Source organism: Delphinus delphis, chromosome 4, assembly GCF_949987515.2.
Source record: "Delphinus delphis chromosome 4, mDelDel1.2, whole genome shotgun sequence".
NCBI lineage: Eukaryota > Metazoa > Chordata > Mammalia > Artiodactyla > Delphinidae > Delphinus > Delphinus delphis.
The window spans coordinates 70,303,907-70,328,983 of NC_082686.1; the positions used below are offsets into that span (position 1 = coordinate 70,303,907).

Consider the following 25,077-nt stretch of genomic DNA (forward strand, 5'->3'; position numbering starts at 1 on the left):
TCACACACGGTATAAATAAAGACAAGGCCTCGATACCACAATTTCCGAGCTTCGAATTCAGTGAATGCAGAGGAGAGGCCCCAAATTATAAACCCTTGGAGGAAAGGAAGACTCGTGATTAAGAAAATCCTCCTCTCATGAGCGACACCCTGAAGTCTGATGTGCTAAGAGCCCTCAGATCCCAGAGACCTGACACCTGACCCTCTGCCAGGTGTCAGAACACAGCAAGTTCCAGGGGGAAGGGACCTCGGATGCATCATCTGGTGCCAGCCCCTCACTTCTACAGACGAGGAATCAGAAGCCCACATGCCTAAGTGCATGCGTATGTTCTCCAGAGAAGTGTAAGTGCCTCCGGCCTCAGCTTTCTGGAAGCAAGCTCAGTGTTCTTCTCAGCCAAGGTCACGGCTGAATTCCAGAGCGGGAAACTGACTCTGGGCCCCCAAACTCCATCCTCTGAATTTAGTATTTCCTTGCTGCCTCAGGTTCTGCGCTCCTCCTGCCACCGATCAAACTTGGAGGGTAAATAGCCACTTGACGCAGAAAAACAGGTACGAGTCTTCATCTCAACACGGAAAAATGGAAACTACTTTCAGGATGGGCTCTCACGGGGCAGCTCAAACGCTCACAGGTGCTTACGGCTCCGTGCCAGAAGAGGTTTCAGTTTGTGAAGGAAGCATCTGTCCGTGGTCTCCAGAAACACCGTCACGAACCCTCCAAAGGGCTCACGAGGGAAGGGTAACTACATGACAGGCAAGTTACCAAGAGAAACAACAGAATGCACGCTGGAACTTGAAATACCTTGCAGGGCTTTTAGTCACCAAGCGGTAATAATACAAGAAAGAAAAGGGAGGCGTTCCAAATGTAGATGGCTTTTACTTTTGTTCCGACACTGGCACTCGCTCGGAGTTGTTACCACCTGGCCCCCTCTGCTCCCTCCATCGCCTATTACACGGAGGATATAATGAGGTTTACTGTTCACTGTACACTGAACTCCCCTACGTTTTGTTAATCAAAAACCTCCCTCCTGCGCCCAAGGCCCCCGTGGCCAGGGCACTCGGTTTGTCCGCCTGTGCCACTCTGGTCATCGCATCCTCTGGGCGCCTCGCTGCCTGCTGCGGAAACAAACAGCAGGGTGGAAGAGTTGAGAAACTGCAGGCCTGGGGGAAGAGGAACCCAAGCAGGAAAGGGGGCAGACTGCCGGATCCTGGGATGAGGGGGAAGAAGTCGCAAACTGGTGAACAGGCAGAGAGCTGGGCAGAGGCACGGAGCCAGCTGCTCTCTGGGCTTCGGCCCTGGCTCGATGGAGCCCTTGTGGATTAGGGGGCGGGGGAGGGAAGCAGAAGGTTAAGGGATGACAGACTGAACTCTGTGCACCGTCAACACACCCCCACGTGGCCTGCCTGCCTGGGGGAGGGGGAAGTCCCTGTCAGCTTCCGCTCGGCTCCCTTAATGCACTGGACAAATGTTCACGAAGCACCTGCAAGAGGCCGAGATGCTTCTTTCAGGACCGCAAAGAGATGCTCTCCATAGATCTGTATTTTATCGTGAGCTGGGGCGGACGCTTATGTTTTTCATTCCTTCCCAGCTCAAAGGAGACTACAGGTCATGCGCCCTCCCTCTCCTTTCCCCACCACGGTAATCTCCCAGGAGGCCCAGGCGGCCGGTCTTGCTTCCCAGCCTCTACTCTGTCTCCTTCCTCACATTCCCACCTCCAGTCCTACTGACCCCTTCATTCCTTCTCTCCACGTCCACCTCCAAGGCAAAGACCCTTCCCCGCGGCCCAGGTTCTCCATCTCCTCCCACGTCTGCCCCTACATCCACCATCCAAGCGCCCCAGGCCTCCCTGTTCTTGTCCCGCGGGATTCCACGGGGTGGCCACGCCTGCCCGCTCCTTCTCCCTCTGGTTTCACAGCAGCCTGGACCGCTCACAGCAACATGGCCTCAGGTTGGCTCACGTTCACACCTCAAGAGCCTCCCTCACCCCCAACCCTGAGTGCCATCGCCCTGTCTGCCTCTGCCTCCACCGGGGCTCCCACAACCCTTCTTTCCGTGCAGGGCCGGGGGGACCACACGCCAGTCCTTCAGCCCCGCCCACTTCTCCCCAAACCTTGTCCTCTGTCCAGCACGCTGGCCTCCCTGCCCCTGGCACAGGCTGCTGGTCCACAAAGCCCCTTCCCCCTTGCTCCCCAGCACACAGCTAGATGAAGTCTCCCAGCTCCTACTGCACTTAGGCTGAGGGATGTAACTGGTTTCAGGTGAGAAAATGTGAGTGGAAATAACATGGGCTGTCCCGAGGCCTTGCCGTAAAAGCATTCACACGCATTCTTCCCCGCACACGGCTCTTCAGAGCTAGCTGGGTTGTGAGACTTACTCTCTTAGAGCAGAGACAAATGTCTACTTTTAAAACATGAAGGACAAAATAGACAATAAGCTGCCAGAGTTTGCTGTATGTTTTATGCCGTGCAGTACAAACAGCACAGGAAGTGTTCAAGCTGGCCGAGAACAGCCCAGGGCTGTGATGAAGGACAGGAGACAGGGGCTGAGCTGTGTGGTAAAGACCAGCAGCATACCCTCCACTTCCTCATCTAGGGTAAGGGAGAGCCTGGCAACTCTGGTCTTGAAGCCAGAGGGTAAGGTCTAAAGCAAAGGTGCCAGGACTTCCCTGGTGGCACAGTGGTTAAGAATCCACCTGCCAAAGCAAGGGACACGGTTCGAGCCCTGATCCGGGAAGATTCCACATGCCGCGGAGCAACTCAGCCCGTGCGCCATTACTGAGCCCATGCGCCGCAACGACTGAAGCCCGTGCACTCTAGGGCCCGTGTGCCGCAACTACTGAGCCCGCGTGCTGCAACTACTGAAACCCACACACCTAGAGCCCGTGCTCCGCAAGAAGAGAAGGCACCGCAATGAGAAGCCCGCGCACCACAACGAACAGTAGCCCCCGCTCACCGCAACTAGAGAAAGCCTGCACGCAGCAACAAAGACCCAACACAGCCAAAAATAAATAAATTTTTTTTAAATATCCCCAAACACATTAAAAAATAAATAAAGCAGCGGTCCCCAGACTTTTTGGCACCAGGGACCGGTTTCGTGGAAGATAATTTTTCCATGGGGGGGGCGGGATGGCTCAGGCGGTAATGCGAGCGATGGGGAGCGGCTGATGAAGCTTCGCTCGCTCGCTGGCCCGCCGCTCACCTCCTGCTGTGCGGCCCGGTTCCTAACAGGCCACAGACCAGTACCGGTCCGTGGCCCAGAGCTTGGGGACCCCTTGTCTAAAGTCACCAGGGAAAATTAAGCCACAGTTAGAAAATGAAGACAGGAGAGCCAGGTTAACGGGGCCATACAGCAGACCGAGGCAGACAGAACCAGCATGAAGTGTGGAGACGGGGGGGGGGGGGGGGGGGGCGGTGGCTGGCGGTGGAGGGAGAAGGAGGGCACTGGCTGACTCAAACGCCACACCTGTGGGAGAATACAGGGACGAGAGGGGGGACTGGGGAGAGGAGATGGAATTAGGCTCCAAGCAGTGTTAAATGCAGAGCAAGACGTCCCCACCTCCACCCCAAATAAATAAGGAAGCCATTGTGGGATCTGGAGCGGCGGGCTCCTGACGGAATGTGTTCGGGGTTAATCTGCGGCGGTATGCAGCCCCAGGGTGGCTAGCGGCGGATCAGCATCCACGGGAACACACTAGTTAGGGACCTGGCCCTCCACTCGGCACCAGCCCTCCAGCGCACACAGGTCGTGTGTTCTTGGCAGAAACCTCACTTCTGTGCTGATGTCCCAGGATTCACTGTTAAGGCACTCGGCCACACTTATCCTGTCTTGCTAAGAGGCAGGGGTTCATCAAAACTATTCCTGAATGCCCCGAACCCAGCTCTCTGAAACACACTCAGGCCACGGGGAAAGTTCACCTCCCAAGAGGATGGGAAGCCGCGTTCCCAGGCAGGCAGCACAGGAGGTTCTTCAGCCAAGATTGAGGCTATAAGCACAGAGCGAGCCCAGGTGTGGGGCCAGGACAATGATATGCTCCGCGAGATAACATCAGTCACTACCAGGATTGGGACGTCAGACTTGGGAAGTACTAGCACAGGAACGGAAGAGACCTAAAGTAGACAATGCAGCCCGGCTTCCTAATCGCACTGCCCACATTCCACTAGAAGATATCCGTAGATGACAAGGTTCAGGAGGCTTGGTTACTTAGCGGTCCCAGCCACAAGCCCTCTCATGAACTGATCTCATTTTGTACTCCCAAAATGCTGGAGGGTGAGAACTGTCATCTTCATCTTACATACCAAGAAAGTGACAATAGGGCTTCCCTGGTGGCACAGTGGTTGAGAGTCCACCTGCCGATGCAGGGGACACGGGTTCGTGCCCTGGTCCGGGAGGATCCCACATGCCGCGGAGCGGCTGGGCCCGTGAGCCATGGCTGCTGAGCCTGTGTGTCCGGAGCCTGTGCTCCGCAACGGGAGAGGCCACAGCAGTGAGAGGCCCGGGTACCGCAAAAAAAAAAAAAAAAAAAAAAAAAATTTAAAAAAAAAAGAAAGTGACAATAAATCATGGTAAAACTGAGATTTAAACTTTCGTTTTCTAACTCCATGTCTTTTTAGCAGGCTTCTTTTATCAAATATGAATTCCTGCCAGATTCTTGGCCAGATCTGAAGATGAATAAGACAAAGATTCTCAAGGAGATGATGATTTAATTGGAAGCAGGCATGAAAACAAATGCACAGAATAAGAGGCTATAAGTGCGACAGAAGGAGGACGGACTACAGGGGAGACAAAGAGGTGGTCATGGCCTGTACGTGCAGACACGTAATAAACAGCCACTCAGTGAAATCCTTCCATCAATCTTACTGAGCAACTACTATGTGCCAGGCACCAGTCAGGGTGTGGGGGATCCAGCAGTGAAGAAACCAGATAAAACCACTGCCATAACATTCTGGTGGAGGGAGCTTACATTTTAATTTCAGATGGATGGATGGATGGACGGATGGATGGACAGATGGATGGTTGGACAGATGGATGGATAGATGGTTGGGTGGACAGATGGATGGATAGATGGTTGGGTGGACAGACAGATGTGTCTGGGGGAAAACCATGGAAGTTTTCATGGAGTAGATGAGTCTTGAACTAACTTCCTTTTTTTTAATTTTTGGCTGTGTTGGGTCTTCATTGCTGTGCGCGGGTTTTCTCTAGTTGCAGTGAGCAGGGGCTACTCTTCATTGAGTGAGAAGCACAGGCTTCTCAGTGCAGTGGCTTCCCTTGTTGTGGAGCACGGGCTCTAGGCACGTGGGCTTCAGTCGTTGTGGCGCACGGGTTCAGTAGTTGTGGTGCACGGGTTCAGTAGTTGTGGCGCACGGGCTCGGTTGCTCCATGGCACGTGGGATCTTCCTGGACCAGGGCTCGAACCCGTGTCCCCTGCATTGGCAGGCAGATTCTTAACCACTGCGCCACCAGGGAAGCCCTTGAACTAACTCTTGAAAACTGAAGACAAGGTGTTGGTCAGGGAAAGGAGGGGAAAGCCAGGAAGGCCCTGCAAGAGAAGCAGCAGCACAGGGAAAACCATGAGGGTGTTCATCAGTCAGGACTCTCTGGGGACCTTTGAGTCATTCCCTGGGGCTAAAGTCTTGGGGGCAAGCAAGGGATGAAGGTGGGGAGGCAGGCAGGGGCTACAAAACTTGGATTTGTCATGCAGGTCATAAGGAACCAGTGAAAGGTTTTAAAGAAAGTTGATAACAAAGACAGTACAATTAAGCACAAATACGAGGGGTTCATATGTTGGGAAGAGTCCTCTCTCAAAGTAGCTTGTTTAGTAATCTTACTCTCTACTAGAAAAAATTCTAGAAGAGTCACATGGAAGAGGCAGTGTAGCCTAGAAGAGAGAGCCTGGGCTCGGAAGTCCAGGAAGCCAGACTGAAACCCTAGCTTTGGAAAATGGTGTGGCCTTGAAACAGTCACTTCCCCGCTCTGAGACTGAGATTTCCATCAGTAAAACGGGTGTATTGCCACCCACCCGACAGAGCTGTCGTGCGGATTAGACATACGATATACGAAGTGTGCGGCATCTAGTAGGGGGTCCCCACACGATTGTTTTTAGCCATCAGAGGCTAAAGGAGTCCCTAGACTTCTGGGGTTGCATCATGGCGATGAGGTCTGGCCTCCCAGGAGCCATCCTTGCTCCTCCTGACAGGCACGCACACTGAACTGCAGAGGCTGAGGCAGCCCAAATGGCAAATCTTGGGTTCTTTTAAGAATAACTTTAATGGTGTACTAGTGCAGAGAGGGTTTGTGCTCCATGGTTCTAACAAGTTTAGAAAAGTGACCTAGAAATTTCCCCCAAGACAGGAGGGTTAAAATTGAATATTTCCTGATGAGCCCACCAAGCACTGGTATTTGTATTGCTTTACGACAGCAATATGCCTATCACCACCCCAAACTTACATCCCTTCCTATAGGGTTTGAAGAAACATCAGCCATTGTTTTCAAATCAAATCATTTCACAGAGGCCAGTTCATATTATTCATCCTCAGATAAGCCACACCACAATGACTGGCGTCCACCAACAGGCCACCCACCCAGGCATGTTTTAAATTGTTATGCAACAGACTCAGTTCACAAGCTCAGGTCTTTTACCAAATTGCAGAAAACTATACAAGAGTCCTAACTGGTTCCCCCACAAAAGGGAAGGAAGACCTTGCTTCCCCCAGACAGGATTGAAACATTCAACACTACCTAGAGACCCAACTTATAAAAATGTAGCTTTTCTTTTCGTCATCGCCTTGGGAGAAAGAGGAAGAGGCAATTCGCAGAATCTGCACAGTTTCTGCACAGTCAACTTGTGTGCTGTGGTGCAGCCCACGCCCTCCCCCACCCCTCCCCCACCCCCTCACAGCATTCCTCCCCTCCCCCTCCCACATACCTCTTTGGAGCACCAGGCACATTTTGGGTGGATTAGCAGACATTCTTCACAAGAGGTGGCACTTCCACTAGTGCATATGTTGAGACCTTCAAAGAAAGATAAAGATGCACCAATTAGTTTCTGGCCGTAACCTCTATTAATGAGGTTTTCGAATGGGGCGGGAGGAGGAGTCACTTCCTTTTTTTTTTACCAGGGGACCTCCGCGAGGCTGAGGAGTGCAAGGCCCCTGTGCTAACTGCAGGTGAAGGCTCACTGGCCAAAGCTAAAGACTGACAGTTTCTGAAGCACCCACCACGTGCACACTTGTGTTAGCAACTCCCATTCCTTCTGCTGCACCCACTTAGTTCCCACCGCCTTCTCCAGTAACACAGCAGGTCCTGCCTCATTGAGGGGGAACAAGGCCCCTTTACACTTAGTCCAGCCAAAATGACAAAAATAGTACAAAAAGGAAAGAAAAAACAAAAAACCGATCGATCTTCTTCAGGCATAAGAAAATCCTAAATCAGGTACTGTCACACCAGTGTACCAAAAGAAGCGAGCACAGCCCTTAAAGAAGAATACATCCCAGGGCTTCCCTGGTGGCGCAGTGGTTGAGAGTCCGCCTGCCGATGCAGGGGACACGGGTTCGTGCCCCGGTCGGGGAAGATCCCACATGCCGCGGAGCGGCTGGGCCCGTGAGCCATGGCCGTTGAGCCTGCGCGTCCGGAGCCTGTGCTCCGCAACGGGAGAGGCCACAACAGTGAGGGGCCCACGTACCGAAAAAAAAAAAAAAAAAAAAGAATACATCCCAGGAATACAATGTCAGCTTAAGATATGGGAAATCCATTAATTCAATATATCTACTAGTAGGTCAAGTAAGAAAAAAACATACCGCCTCAGGAGGTAATAAAAAGGCATTTGATCAAATTCAAAATCCATCCCTGATTTTTAAATAAAATCAGAAACTAAGATTAGAAGGAAACTTCTTTATTGCTATAAAAGTCACTTATTTCAAGCCCAGGCCAGTACCTCCTCCACCCCCTGTCCCTGTGCCGTTCATATGGGGAGGGGCCTCCCGAGGCAGGCTCCACTGTGGTACTGAGGTTAAAGCCCTTGTCCCCTCTCCTCGCCCACCTCCCTACCTCACTCTACCCCCCCCTCCAGCTCCCACCCCCAACAGCAAAGACATTCTTGGTGAAACTTAGCATCCAGTTCTTTTTCTTCCTTTCTGAAACATCCCCGACAGATTTCTTTTGACCAAGAGCAGAACTGGTTGGTTTTTCTCTGAACAGAAATAACTTTATTTGGTCCTCACAGCACTAACAGACCCACTGGTCTCTTCTGGTTACTGCCTAGGGGCACAGCAGATAAATAGAAAAAAGAAAAACCCAGGGCCACCAGCCCCAGGAAGAAGGGCTCAGACCATAAAGGGGAAAAAAAAGAGTCAAGGAGATTAACAAGAGAGAGTGGAGGAGAAAACACCGGGAGGCGGAGACTATTCCCTAGCTCCACAAAACAACATAACAATATTGGTTGTAAGACATCTTAAAACTGTAACATTTCCCTAATTTGCTCATTTTAACTCTCTGCTTCTTCTTTGTCACTAGCAGTGAAAATCCTCAGAAAGTGGGCGACGCAGGAAGCTGCACTGTGTCACCCCACACTAGAGGGAACAAATACCATTTGGGATAAGCATGGCAGCTGGGATGGAACCTGAGGTGCTAGGAGGAAAGGCAGGGCAGCTTTGGGAGCCCACAGAGGGCGAGAATGATGGTTTTCCCCAGCCAGAGACCCCAACCTGAACCCTCCCCACCAGCCATCGCCCTGTTGGGGCCCCTGCCTCATACCCCTGGAGCTGGGGGACCACAATCTCACTGCCAGGCCTACAGCAGGACCTCCTGGGTGCAGTATTGGACTCAGAACACATTTTCCAGAATAAACAAGCTGGGACCAACCACCATGCACGCCTTATTTCAGGAGGTAGAGTCCTTTCCAGGTCCCAAACACTCACCAAGAAGGTCTCAGAATCCAGCCCACGGGGAAGTTGGGCTTGCCTGCCTCCTGTCCACCTTGACAACCTCCTTTCTCATTTTAAAATGAATCCACTCACTTGGAGACATTCAGAGAGGCACTTTTTTTTTTTTTTTTTGCGGTACGCGGGCCTCTCACGGCCGCGGCCTCTCCCGTCGCGGAGCACAGGCTCCGGACGCGCAGGCTCAGCGGCCATGGCTCACAGGCGCAGCCGCTCCGCGGCATGTGGGATCCTCCCGGACCGGGGCACGAACCCGCGTCCCCTGCACTGGCAGGCGGACTCTCAACCACTGCGCCACCAGGGAAGCCCCAGATAGGCACTTTTTAAAACACCTTTTAAATAATGCCATTTGCAGAAACATGGATGGTCCTAGAGATTGTCATACTGAGTAAAGTCATTCAGACAGAGAAAGACAAATATCATATGATATCGCTTATATGTGGAATCTAAAAGAAAGGCTACAAATGAACTTATCTACAAAACAGAAATAGAGTTACAGATGTAGAAAATAAACTTATAGTTACCGAGGGATAAGGGGGGAGGGGAGGGATAATAAATAAATAAATAAAATAAAACAAAATATAATAAAATAAAAAAGCCTTTTAAAAAAGAGAATGATGGCAGGAAAAGTTTCAAAATGCCAGTTCAATGTTTTGGTCTAATCTCCTTACCTGAATCACTTTGCTGTACAGCAGAAATAAACACAACATTGTAAATCAACTATACTTCAATTAAAAGAAAAAATATTCCCCAGAATACTTAGCTTGAAGTATTGACATTAAATAAATAGATGTGGATAACCGGAAAAAAAAAAATCTCCTTACCTGTCAGAAACCACTACCTGAGGGGGTGAAAAAAATCAAAACTAGAATGAAAGTGACTTTTCTTCTGCTCTCCTCAACCTTATCAAATACACACTCAGGCCCTTGTGGCATGTCATTTGCTTTGATGTATAAAATCATTTCTATAAAAATAATGGGATTGCAGAACCCTGGAGCTAGAAATGCTTTAGCATGAGCTCATCAAGTCACCTCATTTTACAGTTGAAAACATGAGAAAACAAGAGTGACTTGAAAGAAGGAGCCCAGTCTACAAGTAAGAGGTCAGAAGGGGGCACTGGGGCTTCCCTGGTGGCGCAGTGGTTGAAAGTCCGCCTGCCAATGCAGGGGACACGGGTTCGTGCCCCGGTCCGGGAAGATCCCACATGCTGCGGAGCGGCCCGTCCGGAGCCTGTGCTCTGCAGCAGGAGAGGCCACACAGTAAGAGGCCCGCATACCACAAAAACAAACAAACAAAAAAAACAGAAGGGGCACTGGTCGGCAAGTGCCCATGTAGGGTACCTGCCTGGGGATCCCTGCACCATCCCAGACGCAGGCCATGTGACCAGTGCGCTCCAGGGTCCTCTGGAGGAGAGAAGTCCAACAGGCCCTCAGTCAGAAAGGAATTTGAGATTGGATGTCTCATTTATGTCTCTGCCCTAATCAACATAAATTCACAAACACCACTTTCTAAATAGCAGGGCCTCATCACTGAGCTCTGGGACCTTGGGTCGGGGGTCTCAGGTTCACAGCATTAAGGGCTCCTCCATTCTGACCCATATCAGACTGGGCTCTGGTCTTCTGCTTTGTCAGCCCGAAAGACCTTGGACGTAATCCTGAAGAGGCTCCAGGGATGTGACAGGCACCTGGTATGAAAACATACTGAACAACTATAAAATATTTGTCATCCTTAATTGTTTCTGTTACTCTTACATATTCACATGCAATATAGTAAAGTAGTTTCCCTGCACTCAAAATGATTCCTCTAAAATCACATTGCTATAATTTGTAGTAACTGTAAATAGAAAGTAACCTTTTACAATCATATAAAAATTAAAAATTTATTTTAAATATAAAAATAAAATTAGGTTGCTGTTGGGACAAATTAAAATTCAAGAAACCCTGTTCTAAGCATGTCCCAAACACCAAGCACTGGACTAGGGGATGCTAGAGATACAGAGATGAACGACCCAGACCTTGCTCCCCAGGAGCTCACAGTCTGCCAGGGACCAGGTAGCAGCCAGGAACTCAGGGAACCAGAAGCATAGACTGTGTGCTGATATGAGCCACGGTGCCAGCCTTACTCCCTCTGGCATCTCTCCTCTTTCCACCTATTAATATTTCAGTAAGCTTAGATTTGGCTGGATGAGTCACTTGGCACCAATAGCATTTTGAAAGGAAGGAAGCAATGAAAAAAACGTTAAAACAGCTGCAGTTCACAAATGTCAGAGTGTTGTGTCTAGGTCATGGTAATAGATGCTAGCAGCCCAGACAGTGGCCACAACTTTTCTTGGTTACTGTTTGCACAGTGACCATTCCAGCTCAATGTCAACTGCCTGCAGCCCTTAATGTCTCTGAAGCCAGGGGTTTACTGCAAACCATCATCTGAAAACACTGTCTCCTTCCCAAACTCATTGACTCATCCTTGCCTGTCATCAGTCATATCCAGGCAGCCGCCATGTCCGGCCGATTCTTCCTTCAAGATGCGTGAAATGTTTCTCCTGCGTGAAATGTTTCTCCTAACCCATCCCTTCCTGCCTGCACCCTCCTCCAGCTAGGTGAGAGAAACACAAACCCGAATTACATTTTACTCGTTGTTTTCAAGACAACAGAAAATAAAAACATTTCATCATTCTTGTTTGCGGGGGGCGGGGGGGAAGTGGTAAGGCACTGGAGTGCCTCTTCCCATGCCCTGAACCACAATCCCCACGTGTGACAAAGTCTTTCCAGTGCTGATTCTAGCAATTAAAGAGTCATCAGTCTAAAGATGTTACCATGAAGTGTAAATACGCCCTAGGAAGGATCTGTCTTCTTTATATCTTTACTGCCTTTCTGAACAGCAGACATCTGCAAAAACACGCAACAACGTCGGCTTTACAGATATGACTTGTTTTTTTTAAAACACCAATTCAAATACTAGAATACTACGTGGCTTTAAAAAAGAATGTGCATGCTCCCTACTCCCTGCACACCGATATGAAGCTCACTCGGATACACTTATCGCTAAGCTAACAGAAAAGGCAAGGTACAGAACAGTGTGTTTAGTGCTGCCTTTCAATAAAACTGGGGGAGGGAGATTTGTAACAAATGTACAGAAAACACTGTGGATCCATAAGAAACTGACAGGGATGGTCTGAGCAGGGAAGGGGGTGGGGGCAATGCCCCAGACTAACGGGCAACAAGCATGGAAAAGAGATCTCTCACCCTACACTTGTTATGCTTTTAAAAAGTATGTGAATATATTACCTATTCAAAAATTTATTTGTAAAAAGACAACTGGGGACTTCCCTGGTGGCACAGTGGTTAAGAATCTGCCTTCCAATGCAGGGGATGTGGATTCGATCCCTGGTCAGGGAGCTAGATCCCACACGCCGCAACTAAGGAGCCCCGGATTTTCGTTAATTATAACGTATTGATGTGGTTCATTCATTGTAACAAATATGCCAGATGAATGCAAGATGTAAATATAACAGGCAAAACCGGAAGTGGGGCATACGGGAACTCTCTATACTACCTTCTCGACTTTTCTGTAACTAAAATTGTTTTACATGTTTAGGAAGTTGAGGGTTTTAAGGTCATTGAAACCATGGTAGGAGTGGCCGGGTGGGGAGGACTCAACTGAGGACCAATCATTGTGTCCGTATCAGGGACCTAAAGGTAAGTGAGACCCGGCAATTCACCACGTGGCAGATGAGGCAGCCCCCAGTCTCTCTACCAGACAGAATATGCTATGAGAGCAAGGGAAGGAGAGGCCAACTCTGCTCCATCTGAGGGATGCAGACAAGGCTTCACAGAGGACGAGACATTTGGGCTGGAGTCATGGGCTGAGGAAAAGGCTTTCCTGGCACGAAAGATCCAAGTACTTGTTCTGTCACTTATTGGCTACAAGTCATTTAACCTTTCCTGGCCTCGGCATCTTCCTGCAAACAATTCCAGGGGTGGACTAAACGGCCTCTATCATAGATTCCAGCTCAAAAAATCTTGACACACTCAAATGAGTTCTCTCCCTCACAACAATGAATGTTTCCTCCTAATAAGTTACATGCATAGTCCCTGACCTCAAAGCTAGCTGTAGGAGGAGGCAAGGAGGTGAGGACGGGACACTCCGCCTCCAACACACACACACAGTACCAAGACTCGTGTTCATCCATTCATTCAACAAGTATGAGTCAGGCACTGTTCTAGGCACAGAGGATACAGTGTCAAATAGAACGGACAAAGCTCCCTGCCCTCACGGAGCTTACGTCCTGGTGAGGGCACAATGCTCAGAAGAGAAGATGGACGATACTCCGGATAAGGAAGTACATTAGATGGTGATAAGTGCTAGGGAGAAAAATCAAGGAAGGCAAGGAGACAGGAAGAATGTGGGGCAGGAGGCTGCAGCTCTGGCTGAGCTGGAGACACTGAGAAAAGGCTGGGGGGTGTGGGGGGGTGTGGAGGCGGCCCGCCGTGCAGAGATCTGTAGGGAGAGCATTCCAGGCAGAGGGAAGGCCTGCAGCTGAACTCGAAGACAACGAGGCCCTCGGTGCTGGACTGAAGTGCATGAGGGGAAGTGGTGAGAGGCACGGGGGGCAGGGGGCATTCATGGAGAGCCTGGCAGGGCACTGGCAAGACTTCCGGAAGCCACTGGAGGGTTTGAAGCAGAGCGACACGATCTGACTTGAGTTTTAACAGGATCACTCTGAGCGAGAGTTGAGAATAACTCTACAAGAGACAAGCAACCATCTCTGAAAAACTCTGGGGGGCAGTGGGGTAGGGAACTAGCCTGGAGGTGGGGAGGGGCACTCTACAGCCCTGCTTCAAGCATCCGCCACAGGGGAGGTGTCAAGGCCTGTCTGGGAGCAAACTTTTCACCATGTGGCCCAGTAATCGAACCCTGCATTCAACAGAAGCGGCAGCCTCACCGACAAATGGGCACCTATAAGTAAAGTGTTCCTTTACATTTAGAAAGGCCGTTACTCCCATTCCAACCAGAAAGAAAGAAAACACACCACAGCCCTCCGCCCCGACCAACTGAAAACACCTGTGAAGCGACCCCACCCCATTAACACAGCTGCACACCGCCACGTGAAAGGGGCACCATCGTTTAAGTACTGTGTAATCGTCCCACACGATGTTAAAACTTCTCAGAACGTCTCCATGAGCTCGCTGGAGGAGAAAAAGTAGTTACCAGGGTAGGCAGGCACGAAGGGCCTTCTGCCAACTACTTAGATATTTTAATTCTCCGTTGCCTCAGTAGCTAAATAAGCATGGAGAACAAGCAGGAGAGGAATACTAATTAGAGCTAATTAGGCCCTGCCCTCTTCTGCCTCAATCCCCTTTATTGAAAGTCCCCCTAATTCAAGGATGATGGCGCTAAAGTGTAAATACCTAGGGTAAACAGCAGCCGACACACCAAACCCCCTGTTTGCATTTCTGAACCTTTGCCTGGTTACCTGAGGAGGGCTGCAAACCCAAGGCCAAATTCCAACAGCCCCAGCATAGACCAGGGAATCATGGGGGGAGGGAGTGCTGCCAAGAGGAGTGCAGTAAATAGGATAAAGGGCTCTCCTAGGATTTCCAGCATTCTAACGTGCAGGACATTCACCAGAAGAACATTTGATTTTTTTCCTTTTAATAAACAATGATAGCAAACATGACTCCAGTTCCGCAGCCCGATCAATGCCACACTCCTCCCTCCTTCTTAGCAAAGATCAAGGGCCTCACCCCAGAGAAACCCTTCCCTGGTTATGTGCGAAGGCCATATCTTCGGGTCCTGTCTGGAGGCCCTCGGCAAGGGGATAATAAGGAGAGCAGATAACCCTGGGATGGGGGCTGTCAGCCTGCCAGGGACTTGTTTGAAGTGAGCCCCCTCAAATTAGAAGTCTATTTCCTGCTGGATTAAACACACAGATGAAAGATGTATACAAACTTGGAAAAACAGAAATCACAACGCAAATGGAAAATAATGTATTGAAAGAATTATTTGCAACTGGAAGTATTTAAGGTTTTACTAGAATCAGAATGTCAAACTGTAAGGAAACTAAGAAGTCATCTCCTTCAGCAGTTCCCAAACTTTTGGATTTCACAGATTATTAGGATCATTATGATTTAAAAAGAAAACAAAAAGAGAAGGTAGAACGTATATAGGATTGCCAGATTTTTTCTTTTGCTCAAAATGAAAACCACTCTCTATTATCATTACAAATTATTAAAAAGTTTTCCCACCAAAAATAAAAAAGACATAATTTCAAATTAAAGGACAGTCCTTGGGAAGCAGGGGGCTGTTGGCAATGATATACTCCTGTGTGTGACACAAGATACATCCTTCTCTTTGCCTTTCCCTGGGGATCCATGAAAACATCAGCAATGGGCACTGGTTGCCAGTTGGGTGTTTGGAAACCGGTGATCTACCCCAAGCTCTGGAGTGAAAAAAGAAACCTGCTACAGTAATAACTTTGAATTAGGCCCTGAAGAAAGTTTTTGTTTGCCTAGACCTCTCCTGTCTCTCAGACAGAAACCTCCACTGCCTTCATGTAAATGAGACACGGCAGGGGACAGTCCTTCCCTCCCTCGCAGCCAGACATTTGCTTCCCGAGAGCAATCGAGAATCTCGGGCTTGAAAGTGAATCGAGCACCCCAACACAATTATCTCCTACGGGAAAGGAGAAAGTTTGGAGCTTCCTGCGTTTGGGGGAGGGGGGATGGGATGGCGGTAGCTCATCTGCCTGGCAGCCCCAGCGCCCAACAGAGCATCCCTCCGCTGTGGCCTCCCAACTGCCACATCCAGCCCCCTCCCAACTCCGAAAACTTAAAGCAGGTAACTGAGGGCTCCTCACGCAGCCGCCGACCCCGGGCAGTATCGCGCGAGTGCAACTGCACACCCCCTGCCCTCCGTTCCAGAATCAATCCTCCAGAATTAAGGGAGTGTGCTGCACGGGGTGTTTGTAAACTCCGGGATAAAGCCAGGCAGAAGGAATCAGATTGGGATGTTCCAGCTGGGGCTTGGTTCCCAGGTGGGGCTGTGGTTTGGCACGCGGGTCTCCCCTCGGGTATGCGAGGGCTTGGGGGAGGAAAGAGGGGGTTACATCTTTAAAGGAAAGCGGCTGGCCTAGGCGCGGTGAAACTCTAGGATTCGCTACGAGGGCCTGAACACCCGCGTTTCCAGGAGACTAGCCCTCGGGAGTAGTAGCCCTGGCCCCCACGCTTTGGCTCCAGCGAAGACTCCGGGTCACGCGCCTCCAGCTGCCCTTCGTCTCCCCGGGACCAGGGTACCGGTGGCATCACTCGGCGCCTCCCAGCAGCCCGCCGCCCCCGGCCGGCCACAAGGGCCGCTTTGTGCCGGGAGTGCAGAGCCCAGATCCCGACGCGGGGCTGGCGGCGGCCCTCCCCGCGCAATGGGCGCGGGCGCTCGCGGGCTGGGTCAGCAGACGGGCAGGGCTGTTTACTCAGGAAGGCTCCTCCTCGCCCGGGAGGGGACTGGAGGCCGACGACCGCCCTGCGGAGCTGCGGCGGGCCGCGAGCGGGGTGGCGCACGCAGTTCGGAAGCCCCCCACCGGGCCGTCCCCAGCGGCTCGCCACCTGGGAGTGCCCCGAGGATGCCTCCCACCTTCAGACAGCGGCCCGGGGCCCTGCCCCTCCGAGACGCCAAGGGCGGCTCCGTGCGCCACAAAGTTTCTTTGCACCGCCAGCGGCACGGCTTACCTGGGAGCCGGGGCACGAGCGTGCAGAGCCCGAGGAGGCAGGCGTACAGGGGCGCGGGGGCCCGCGGCATGGTGGGGCGCCCGGCTCAGCTGCGGCGCGGGCGGCGGACTCCGCGGGGACGTGCGGCCGGGGCGCGGGGGCGGGGGGCCGGGGGCCGCGGCCTGGCGGGAGGCGGGGGCGGCTGCGCTGGCCCGCGCCCCGCCGCCACCATCCCTCCCGCAGCGCTTGCCGCCGAGTCCCGGGGCCGCCGCTGCGCCGGCTCCCCGGCCGGGACGCCCGGGGTGTCGCCGCTCGGGACGGTCCCGGCGGGCGGCTCTGTGCAGGGAGGACTCCGGCTCCTGCACGCACCACGGGCTGAGGCTCCCCCGCGCGCCGGTACACTGCGCCCGTCGCCTCCGCCCCTTCCCTTTTCTTCCTCCCTCCGGCCCGCGGGGCTCCACTTTCCTCCTCTCCTTACTCCTCCCCTTCTCTCCCAGTCCCGGCCCCCGCCGGCTGCCACAAGGTCAGCTTACGGCGAGGCGGGGCGGGCCGAGCTCCGCCCCTCCCGGGGACCGGCCAGCACGGGAGGCCGAGGGCATCCAGGTGCAAGTTGCTTCCGGCGCACCTGGCGGCCCGGGCAGGGGTCGAAATCCTGGGGTAGCGTCTGGCCCGGCTTCCCTAGCAGCAACGGGAAGGGGGAGGGGCACGCTCCACGGGCGAGCCGAGATTATACTTGGGGTTGCTGGATTTAAGGAGAGAGAGCGGGTCCGGGGCGGGGAGCGGGGAATCGTGCCGTGGCAGTCTAGTCCTCTCGAAGCCGTGCTCGCCGGAGGGACGGAGGCACCGGCGAGTGCTACCGCGAGGCGACGTGCTCTGTGGGGAAGTGAGGGCACGTGGGGCGTGGAGACACACACAAAACGCACTTTTCCCTCCCTCATTAAAGTTTTGCCCTTTACGCGGATTCGAGGCTGGCCAATATGTCACTATTCTGCGTTTTTCTTATGTCGATACGCTGGCGGTTTCCGTGAAGCCGAACAAATAAACTGAAGAACAGATGCTCAGGTTTTCACCTTATCCTTTACACCTGAGCTGGTTCTAAAATTGACTGTAAGGGGCGGGGGTGGGGAGCGTCCTCTAACAGCACGTGCAAAGGACCAGGTGGGCTTGGGCTGGGCCACGATGAGTGGGTTAAGACTGGAATGGTTTATAGGCAGCAGCAGAAGAGGCAGCCTTCATGTACCAATAGAAGGAAATAATAGTAGGATGCCTAACACGTACAGTACAGAAAGCACACAGCTAGCCAGGCACTGAAATGTAAATACTTACCTTGTTAATTCACGAAATCCTCCCCACAACCCTACTGTTATCCAGATGAGAAAACTGAGGCACAAAGGGGTTAACTTGCCAGGAGAAGTGACAGAGCTGGATGCATTATCCAAAAGTGCAGAATGCTTCGACTAAAAACAGAAGCAGTAAGCAGTAAAGAGCAAAGTGATCTGAACTTTGCACGTCAGGAACCAGTTGGCAAGACGGCTCTGAGTGGGCAATTAGTTCTAACTGCCCAGATTAGGGAGCTGGAGTTTAACTGTGCACTCCCACCCCACACTCTACCAGGGTGGTGCCCTACTGCCAGAGAAAATGAACTTATCCTTGTGGCATCGTGTGCATAGAGGCCAAGCTCCAAATTCCACTTGAAGGACAGTGTTTTATGCTTAAACTCCATGGAAGTGTCATCGTACTCTAAATATTCCCCATGTTCATTCTGATGTAAGAGTTATGCTTGTCCCCAAACATTTTCCAGTGAAATTTGTGCTGCAGGGGCTGCCCCAGGTTTATCTTGGGTCTTTCTGCCTCAGCAGAATGGCCTTGGGGCTACTTTTATCCAAGCTTGAGAGGCAACGATTATAACTAATGGGCAGCCGGTGAAAGAGTTTGAACTGGGAGGTGTCAGAGCCAAGTGGTGATTTTAAGATTTTTCTGGTAGGGATGTGATGGATGGATTAGATGCAAGGAAAGTTAAGTTGCAGAAACTGGGTAAATAGTGCATTGATAAGGACAAACAAATCTTGCATTTATCAAGCATCCTCTAAGTTTAGGCCCTGTGTTGTCTGATCTGTGCATCACCTTCCCCAGCCCAACATGGCGCTTTACTGTGCAGACCCAACACACACCCCTGTTTACCTGGACTGCACCTGGAAAGTGCTGCAACCCAATCTGCCCTCCTCCTGTCCCACCTGGCGGTTTCCAACCTGCCCAGACCTGCCATAAACAGCAGAATCCCAAGTGATGACAACATTCTTCCACATTCCATTATCTGGGAACTAGGCTGGAGATGATAGACGGCTCTTCTAATTCCTCCCAAGCTTTTGTTTTCTGGTTTGTGGCTTTTTCTTGTCCCGTCATCCTTCATTCTTTGTACTAAGCTGGAGAGTGGAAGTGCCTTTTAAATGCTTTGACTTCCTCTGACTGGCAAAGTCAGCGTGCACTGATGGCCTCCATCGGTGCTTCCCACAGCCACTGAAACAGTTCCCTTTGTGGCTGCCTCCACAGCATCCCATTTCTGATCATTGCTGAGCTTCTGGGCCCCAAGGAGGCTGCTGGTTGCATTGAGTTTGCGTCTCAAGGTTTGAACACAGATAACCCAGAGGAATTTTATGTTTCTTATTAGTTTTAAAATAAGATTAATTCCTCAAAAAGTTAAATATAGAATTACCATATGATGCACAAACTCCATCTCGCAACTCCCAAAAGAATTGAAAGCAGGGCCTCAAACAGATGGTTATACACCCACATTCATAGTGGCATTATTCACAGTCACCAAAAGGTGGAAATAGCTCGAATATCCATCAGCAGACGAATGGATAAATAAAATGCAGTATGTACCTACAATGGGATATTATCCAGTCTTAAAAAGAATTAAATACTGACACATGTTACAACACATATGAACCCTGAAAACATTATGCAAGTGAAATAAGCAAGACACAAAAGGACAAATATTGTATGAGTCTATGTATAAGCAAATTCATAGAGTCAGAAAGGATAAAAGAGGTTACCAGGGGCTGGACAGAGGGGCAAACAGGAAGTTAGTAGTTAATGGGTACAGAGTTTCAGTTTGGGATAATGGAAAAGTTCTGAAAATGGATCATGGTGATGTTTGCCCAACACTGTGAGAATACTTAATGCCACTGACCTGTACACTTAAAAATTATTAAAATGGTAACTTTTGTGTTATGTGTATTTTACCATAATTCAAAAAAAACTTGAAATCGGATGAGTTAAAACTTTTCTATTTCATAAGTCAGATTTACATGCTAATTCACTCCCACGATGAGTCGTCATATTCTGCAATTCAATCTCTAATCCAGGTCAAGAATATTTTACTGATATAGAGTTGCAATGTAATATGCAGGGAAAAAAAAGTCGGAGGGGGAAAAGACAACAACCCTACAGTATTCACCTTAGTTTAGGTAATATTCTTAATTTACTCTGCTTTTAATAGTCATGCCTGGGGTTTGTCACAGTGCCAGAAATGAATGACCCTGATGACGGAATATTATAAAATTCTTTTGCAGCAATTGATAGGGCTATGAAACATGTATACAATTTTCTTTAATGTTAATTTTCATTGTTTTTTTTTTTTGGCCACACTGCACGGCTTGTGGGATCTCAGTCTTTGACTGGGATTGAACCTGGGCCACGGCAGTGAAAGCCTGGAATCCTAACCACCGGGCCACCAGGGAACTCCCTAACTTTTTATTTTAAAAATATAAAATTATATTCTTTTGTATAGGAAAATGTTCTTTATAGGTTTTTCTCCCCCTATGGGACATGGTGTTGGTTAGGAAAAAATACTCCCCATGACAGCCCTCAGAGTTTGCAGCCCATACGGGACGGCCAAGGACAGACCTAAGGGCACCATCCACATAATGGATGAACACAGGAGATGGGCAGATGACAGGCCATGGTGAGCACAGCGGGTTCCATTTTGGTGAAAATAGCCTATTATGTTAACTGGCATATAGTAGATCTCTCAGCAATTTTTGTTTGTTTATTTTGGGGTTAAGCATGGACATCGTGGTCATGCCACAGCTGAGACGGGTGGAATTTCATATGGAGAGACGGAATACAAAACGAGTCTTGATGGAAATTTTCAACACTGAGGAAAGGTGTTTCTCTTTGTTGTTGTTGCTTTTAATGTACAAATGTAAGTCATAGAAATGTACCATTTCTCTGAAGCTAAGAAGCACATACAAACATTTTAACCTTATTTATGGAGCAGCTAGCCCACCCTCGATAAATAAGTCATGTGCTTTCAACCTCTCTATTCATAGAATTATCAATTTTGAAAACGCTCATGAATTATATCTTTCTGTAACCAATTTTCAAAGGTTAGTTTTGAAAATATTTTTAAGATTATATATTCTGGAGGGAATATATGTTTTCCAGCTTTCATGAACTGAAATATTTTAAAACAGTGTCCATTAATAAAATTACAGTAAAAGTTGTGATATTTTTCAATGAATTTTGGCATATGTTTTCCTTTTTTTTTTTTTTTTTCCTTTTTAGAAAACTTTTCTTTAAAATTGTCTGTAGAGCTTAGACCCAGAGGAGACTGCTAGAGTCTTCCTCTAAATGCCCCTTTTCCACTCTGGCAAAGCCATTACAATTTGTTTCTCTTTTCCTAGAAGTTATCTTACACCACCTAAAGGGCACAGATGCTTTTCCAGTTATTTAACTAAAAAGTACAATGAATGAAGACAAGTACACAGACACACTCACACACACATACCCCTTTTTAATCATATCTAGAGACTTCTAGCATAAATACCAGGAAACAAGTGAGTAGGGAATGGGGAAGGAGCACAGAACAGGTATGGTCCATGCAGATGTGGCCTGGGAAGAAATGCCACAGAATGAGGGGAGCGTGATGGGATAGAGGGAAGTGAACACCATAGACGCTGGCAAGGATGGGGATATCTGAAGAGCAGAAGGAAGCGGCGGGAACTTGGGAATGCTCTTGGAGGCTGAGCTAGCATTCTGCCCTCGGCCACTTGAGTACCACTTTTTTTTTTTTTAATAAATTTATTTATTTATTTTTGGCTGTGTTGGGTCTTCGTTTCTGTGCGAGGGCTTTCTCCAGTTGCGGCGAGCGGGGGCCACTCTTCATCGTGGTGCGCGGGCCTCTCCCTGTCGCGGCCTCTCCCGTTGCGGAGCACAGGCTCCAGATGCGCAGACTCAGTAGTTGTGGTGCACGGGCCTAGCCGCTCCGCGGCATGTGGGATCTTCCCGGACTGGGGCTCGAACCCATATCCCCTGCATTGGCAGGTGGATTCTTAACCACTGCGCCACCAGGGAAGCCCCCACTTTTTTTTAATCCTCCTTTTCACCTACAATCCGCTCCGTGTCACCCCTCACTTTCATCTTGCCTTTTTCTTCTGTCTTGTCTTAGCTCTTATCAGTGGTCCTTCAGACAATGCTGGAGCTAGGAATTCAACAGCTTTTCAAAAGGTAGGACAAGTTTCTGACCCTTACCCCTTTCTGGGGGCCAGGTTTGGGGGTGTGATGGGGGGGTGGAAGCTGAGCAGCTTGCTGAAGGACCAGGTCTGCAGAAGTCAAGGGCCAACAGGCCTGCAAAAAGCCTCCAGCCCGGGACCCAACTTCAGCCTGTGTACAGGAGCTACCGCACCTTTTGTAGACTATAGCTCTTCATATTTAATTGCTGGTGGAGGAAAACTATAAATCTGGACTCAGAAGAATTCAGTTCCGGTCCTCAGTGCTATCAACTAGCTGAGCAGCCATGCAATTACCTGCCCCTCTCTGGACCTCAGTTCGCTCAGCTGGAAAGCAAAGGATCTGGTCCATGCCAGAGCTGGCTCTATAATTACTGCTTGTGAACTCAAATGCGTTTGGCACTTGGCAGCAGGCTCTGGTTTACATAACCTGTTCTACCAACTAAAAATTGTCCTTCAGAAAACTACTGCCCTTTAATAGGTTACAGGACTGGGTTGAACACATTCACTACGTGGGAAGATTGTGAGGGCCTGTCTTGGGAGTAGACTCTGAAAATGACCATTTCACCTCTTTAAGGGATGTCCCAAGGAGCCCCCATCACCTCCCTGGCTAATCTACTCTGATTATTTAATCATCAATCACAGCGAGTTCTTCATTCCATGTAACCTAAGTTCCTTCTTTGGTAGTTTCCACTTCCCCAGCCTCACTGGAGATAGGCCACTATCCGCTCCAACATTTCAGAGACGATACAATAAAACATGATGCCCACCAGAGGTTCCTCCGAGGGTCAACTCAATATTCAGACTCACAAGCCTTCTAGAGGCCACATTTGGCTTTAGAAGTCAAGACAATGTAGGGAGGAACCACAGCTGGCCAGCCTGGCAGCATTGAGAGTTCATCTCATGGGAGTTCTGCTCTCAGTCTAGCATAGCAGTCAGCTCAGGTGCAGGAGCTAAGAGCCTCGTTGCTCAGGTGTAGGCCCCTCCCCAGCTTAGAAGCCATCATATTTTGTAATATAACTCTAGGAGTATAGTTTCCGGGTTCCTCACAAAGACAAGCACAGTTCAAAAATTCCCCACACTCAGAGAGAATGGAGTCCAGCCAGGTATTTATAGTTCAGTCAGGTATTTACAGTACAAATCAATGCTGTAAAACATACCTCATTCTCCCCATTTGGACGCTGGGGCTTAGAGAAGGGATAAGTGACAGAGCCAAGATCTCCTGACCCCAAGGTCCACAGTTCTTTCTGTTCTATCACAGCTGCCTCATTTTGAATGGAACTCTGATCTTCACTATGACTATGACATAGTCTTAATTCGAGTGTACTTAAAAGAAGTATATCTTAATATTTTCAAAAGTGCAATGTTTTCTCATAATTGGTCTTATTTGTGATCATTTCAGAAAATATTTACATGCAGCTTAAATTAGCAAATACATCTGAAAATACCTGGCACACAGTAGGCATTTAATAACTATTTATTGAATCTGGCTTGTACTTCGTAAACTGGGTCCCCACCTGATTTCTTAGGGTGACAGCTTTGACCCACTCTTCTTCTGAGTCATGTTATGTTATACAGGGTGGCCATCCAGGGGCACAGTGGACCTTTCATTACATGGAGCCCCATGCTTTATAGCTACCCTTGTAACATTCATCCCCAAACCACAATTAACAGCAAACGCAGGGCCTTTTACCCTTAGGTCAGTAGGCTGAAGTGTAGTTAGCTGTGGAGATCTGTGACTCTCCAGACTAGGGCACCCCAATCACGTTTTCCAAGTGTAGCTGAAGGACAAAGCCAAGCCAGACCCAAAGCAGGATACCTGCAAACTATAACTTGAGAGAGCTGGGCTCCCTTCTTCCAAGGAGACCAGGGAGGGCATTGCAACTGTCTCCACACAAGAAGGCAGAACCTGAGTGAATGCCTTATTAGGTACAGCTGTTCAGCCTTCTCTTCAGAAGAAGCAGGTAGGGCACATGGTTGGTGTAACTGAAAGATCAGCACACCAGGAATCAGATGATTATGCAACACACAAGGCCCTTCAGAGCCTGGCCCCAACACGCATCCTCACAAACACATTCTCACCTTTGCACGTCGTGTTTCTTCTCCATAGAGGGTCATGGTTCCTGCTCTTTCCAGCTAGTAAACTTGACTCCTCTTTCCATACCCAGCTCAAGCCTTCCAGAACTGATTTTCATAGAATGTCTTCCTCCACGTTCTCAAAGGGCTTGGTCCTTCCTCTATCAGATGAGTTGAATTTGAAATTACTTGCTTATGGCACAACTGACTCTCTGACTTAATTGAGAATTAAGAGAGTAGACGCTTAAGTATCTGTGGGATAAACAACAAAGTCCTACTGTATAGCATAGGGAACTATTAATATATTCAATATCCTGTAACAAACCATAATGGAAAAGAATATGAAAAAGAATGTATATGTATATGTATAACTGAATCGGTTTGCTGTACAGCAGACACTAACCCAACATTGTAAATCAACTATACTTCAATAAAATAAATTTAAAACAAAGTATTTGTGGAATGCCTCATTTTTTTAACAAATATTTATTGAGTGTATACTCTGTGCTAGGTACTGCTCTAGGTTAGGGATGGGATTGTGATATTTATGCAGAATCTTGAAGGGTGACATCATGTTGTAAGGGAGAGGGAGGGAGAGGACCAGAGACGGGATAGCTGTTCACAAAGCACCCATTTCCTGGTCTTCCTGGACATGGAGCTCTCCTATATTCCTCTGTCTCCCTGGGTGTGTTGGGTGTAGTTATGTGGCTAAGTTCTAAGCCAATGTGATGTGGGAAAAAATGAGAGGTATTAACACCAGACCTGACCCATAAAGGTCTCTCTTGCCTGATCCTCCACGTTTTTTCCCTTTCTAGTAGATTGATACAGATGAGTACAGTGTGACCTTGAGAAACATGT

General features: G+C 49.4%; 2 protein-coding genes across 7 annotated transcripts in view; both read right to left on the minus strand.

The window, feature by feature from the left end:
* The window catches only part of LOC132424761 (integrin beta-5-like), a 91,650-nt gene extending 74,541 nt beyond the window's left edge, over window positions 1-17,109 (minus strand). For all 6 annotated transcript variants that reach the window (XM_060010802.1, XM_060010804.1, XM_060010801.1 and 3 more), the window contains exons 1-2: window positions 16,652-17,109; window positions 6,920-7,005 (exon numbers count right to left, since the gene is read on the minus strand). In XM_060010802.1, the coding sequence (XP_059866785.1) occupies window positions 6,920-7,005; window positions 16,652-16,721 (156 nt within the window). In that variant the 5' untranslated portion in view covers window positions 16,722-17,109. The remainder of the gene's footprint in view (window positions 1-6,919; window positions 7,006-16,651) is intronic.
* The window catches only part of LOC132424764 (mucin-13-like), a 176,908-nt gene that overhangs the window by 119,193 nt on the left and 32,638 nt on the right, over window positions 1-25,077 (minus strand). The window lies entirely within an intron of this gene.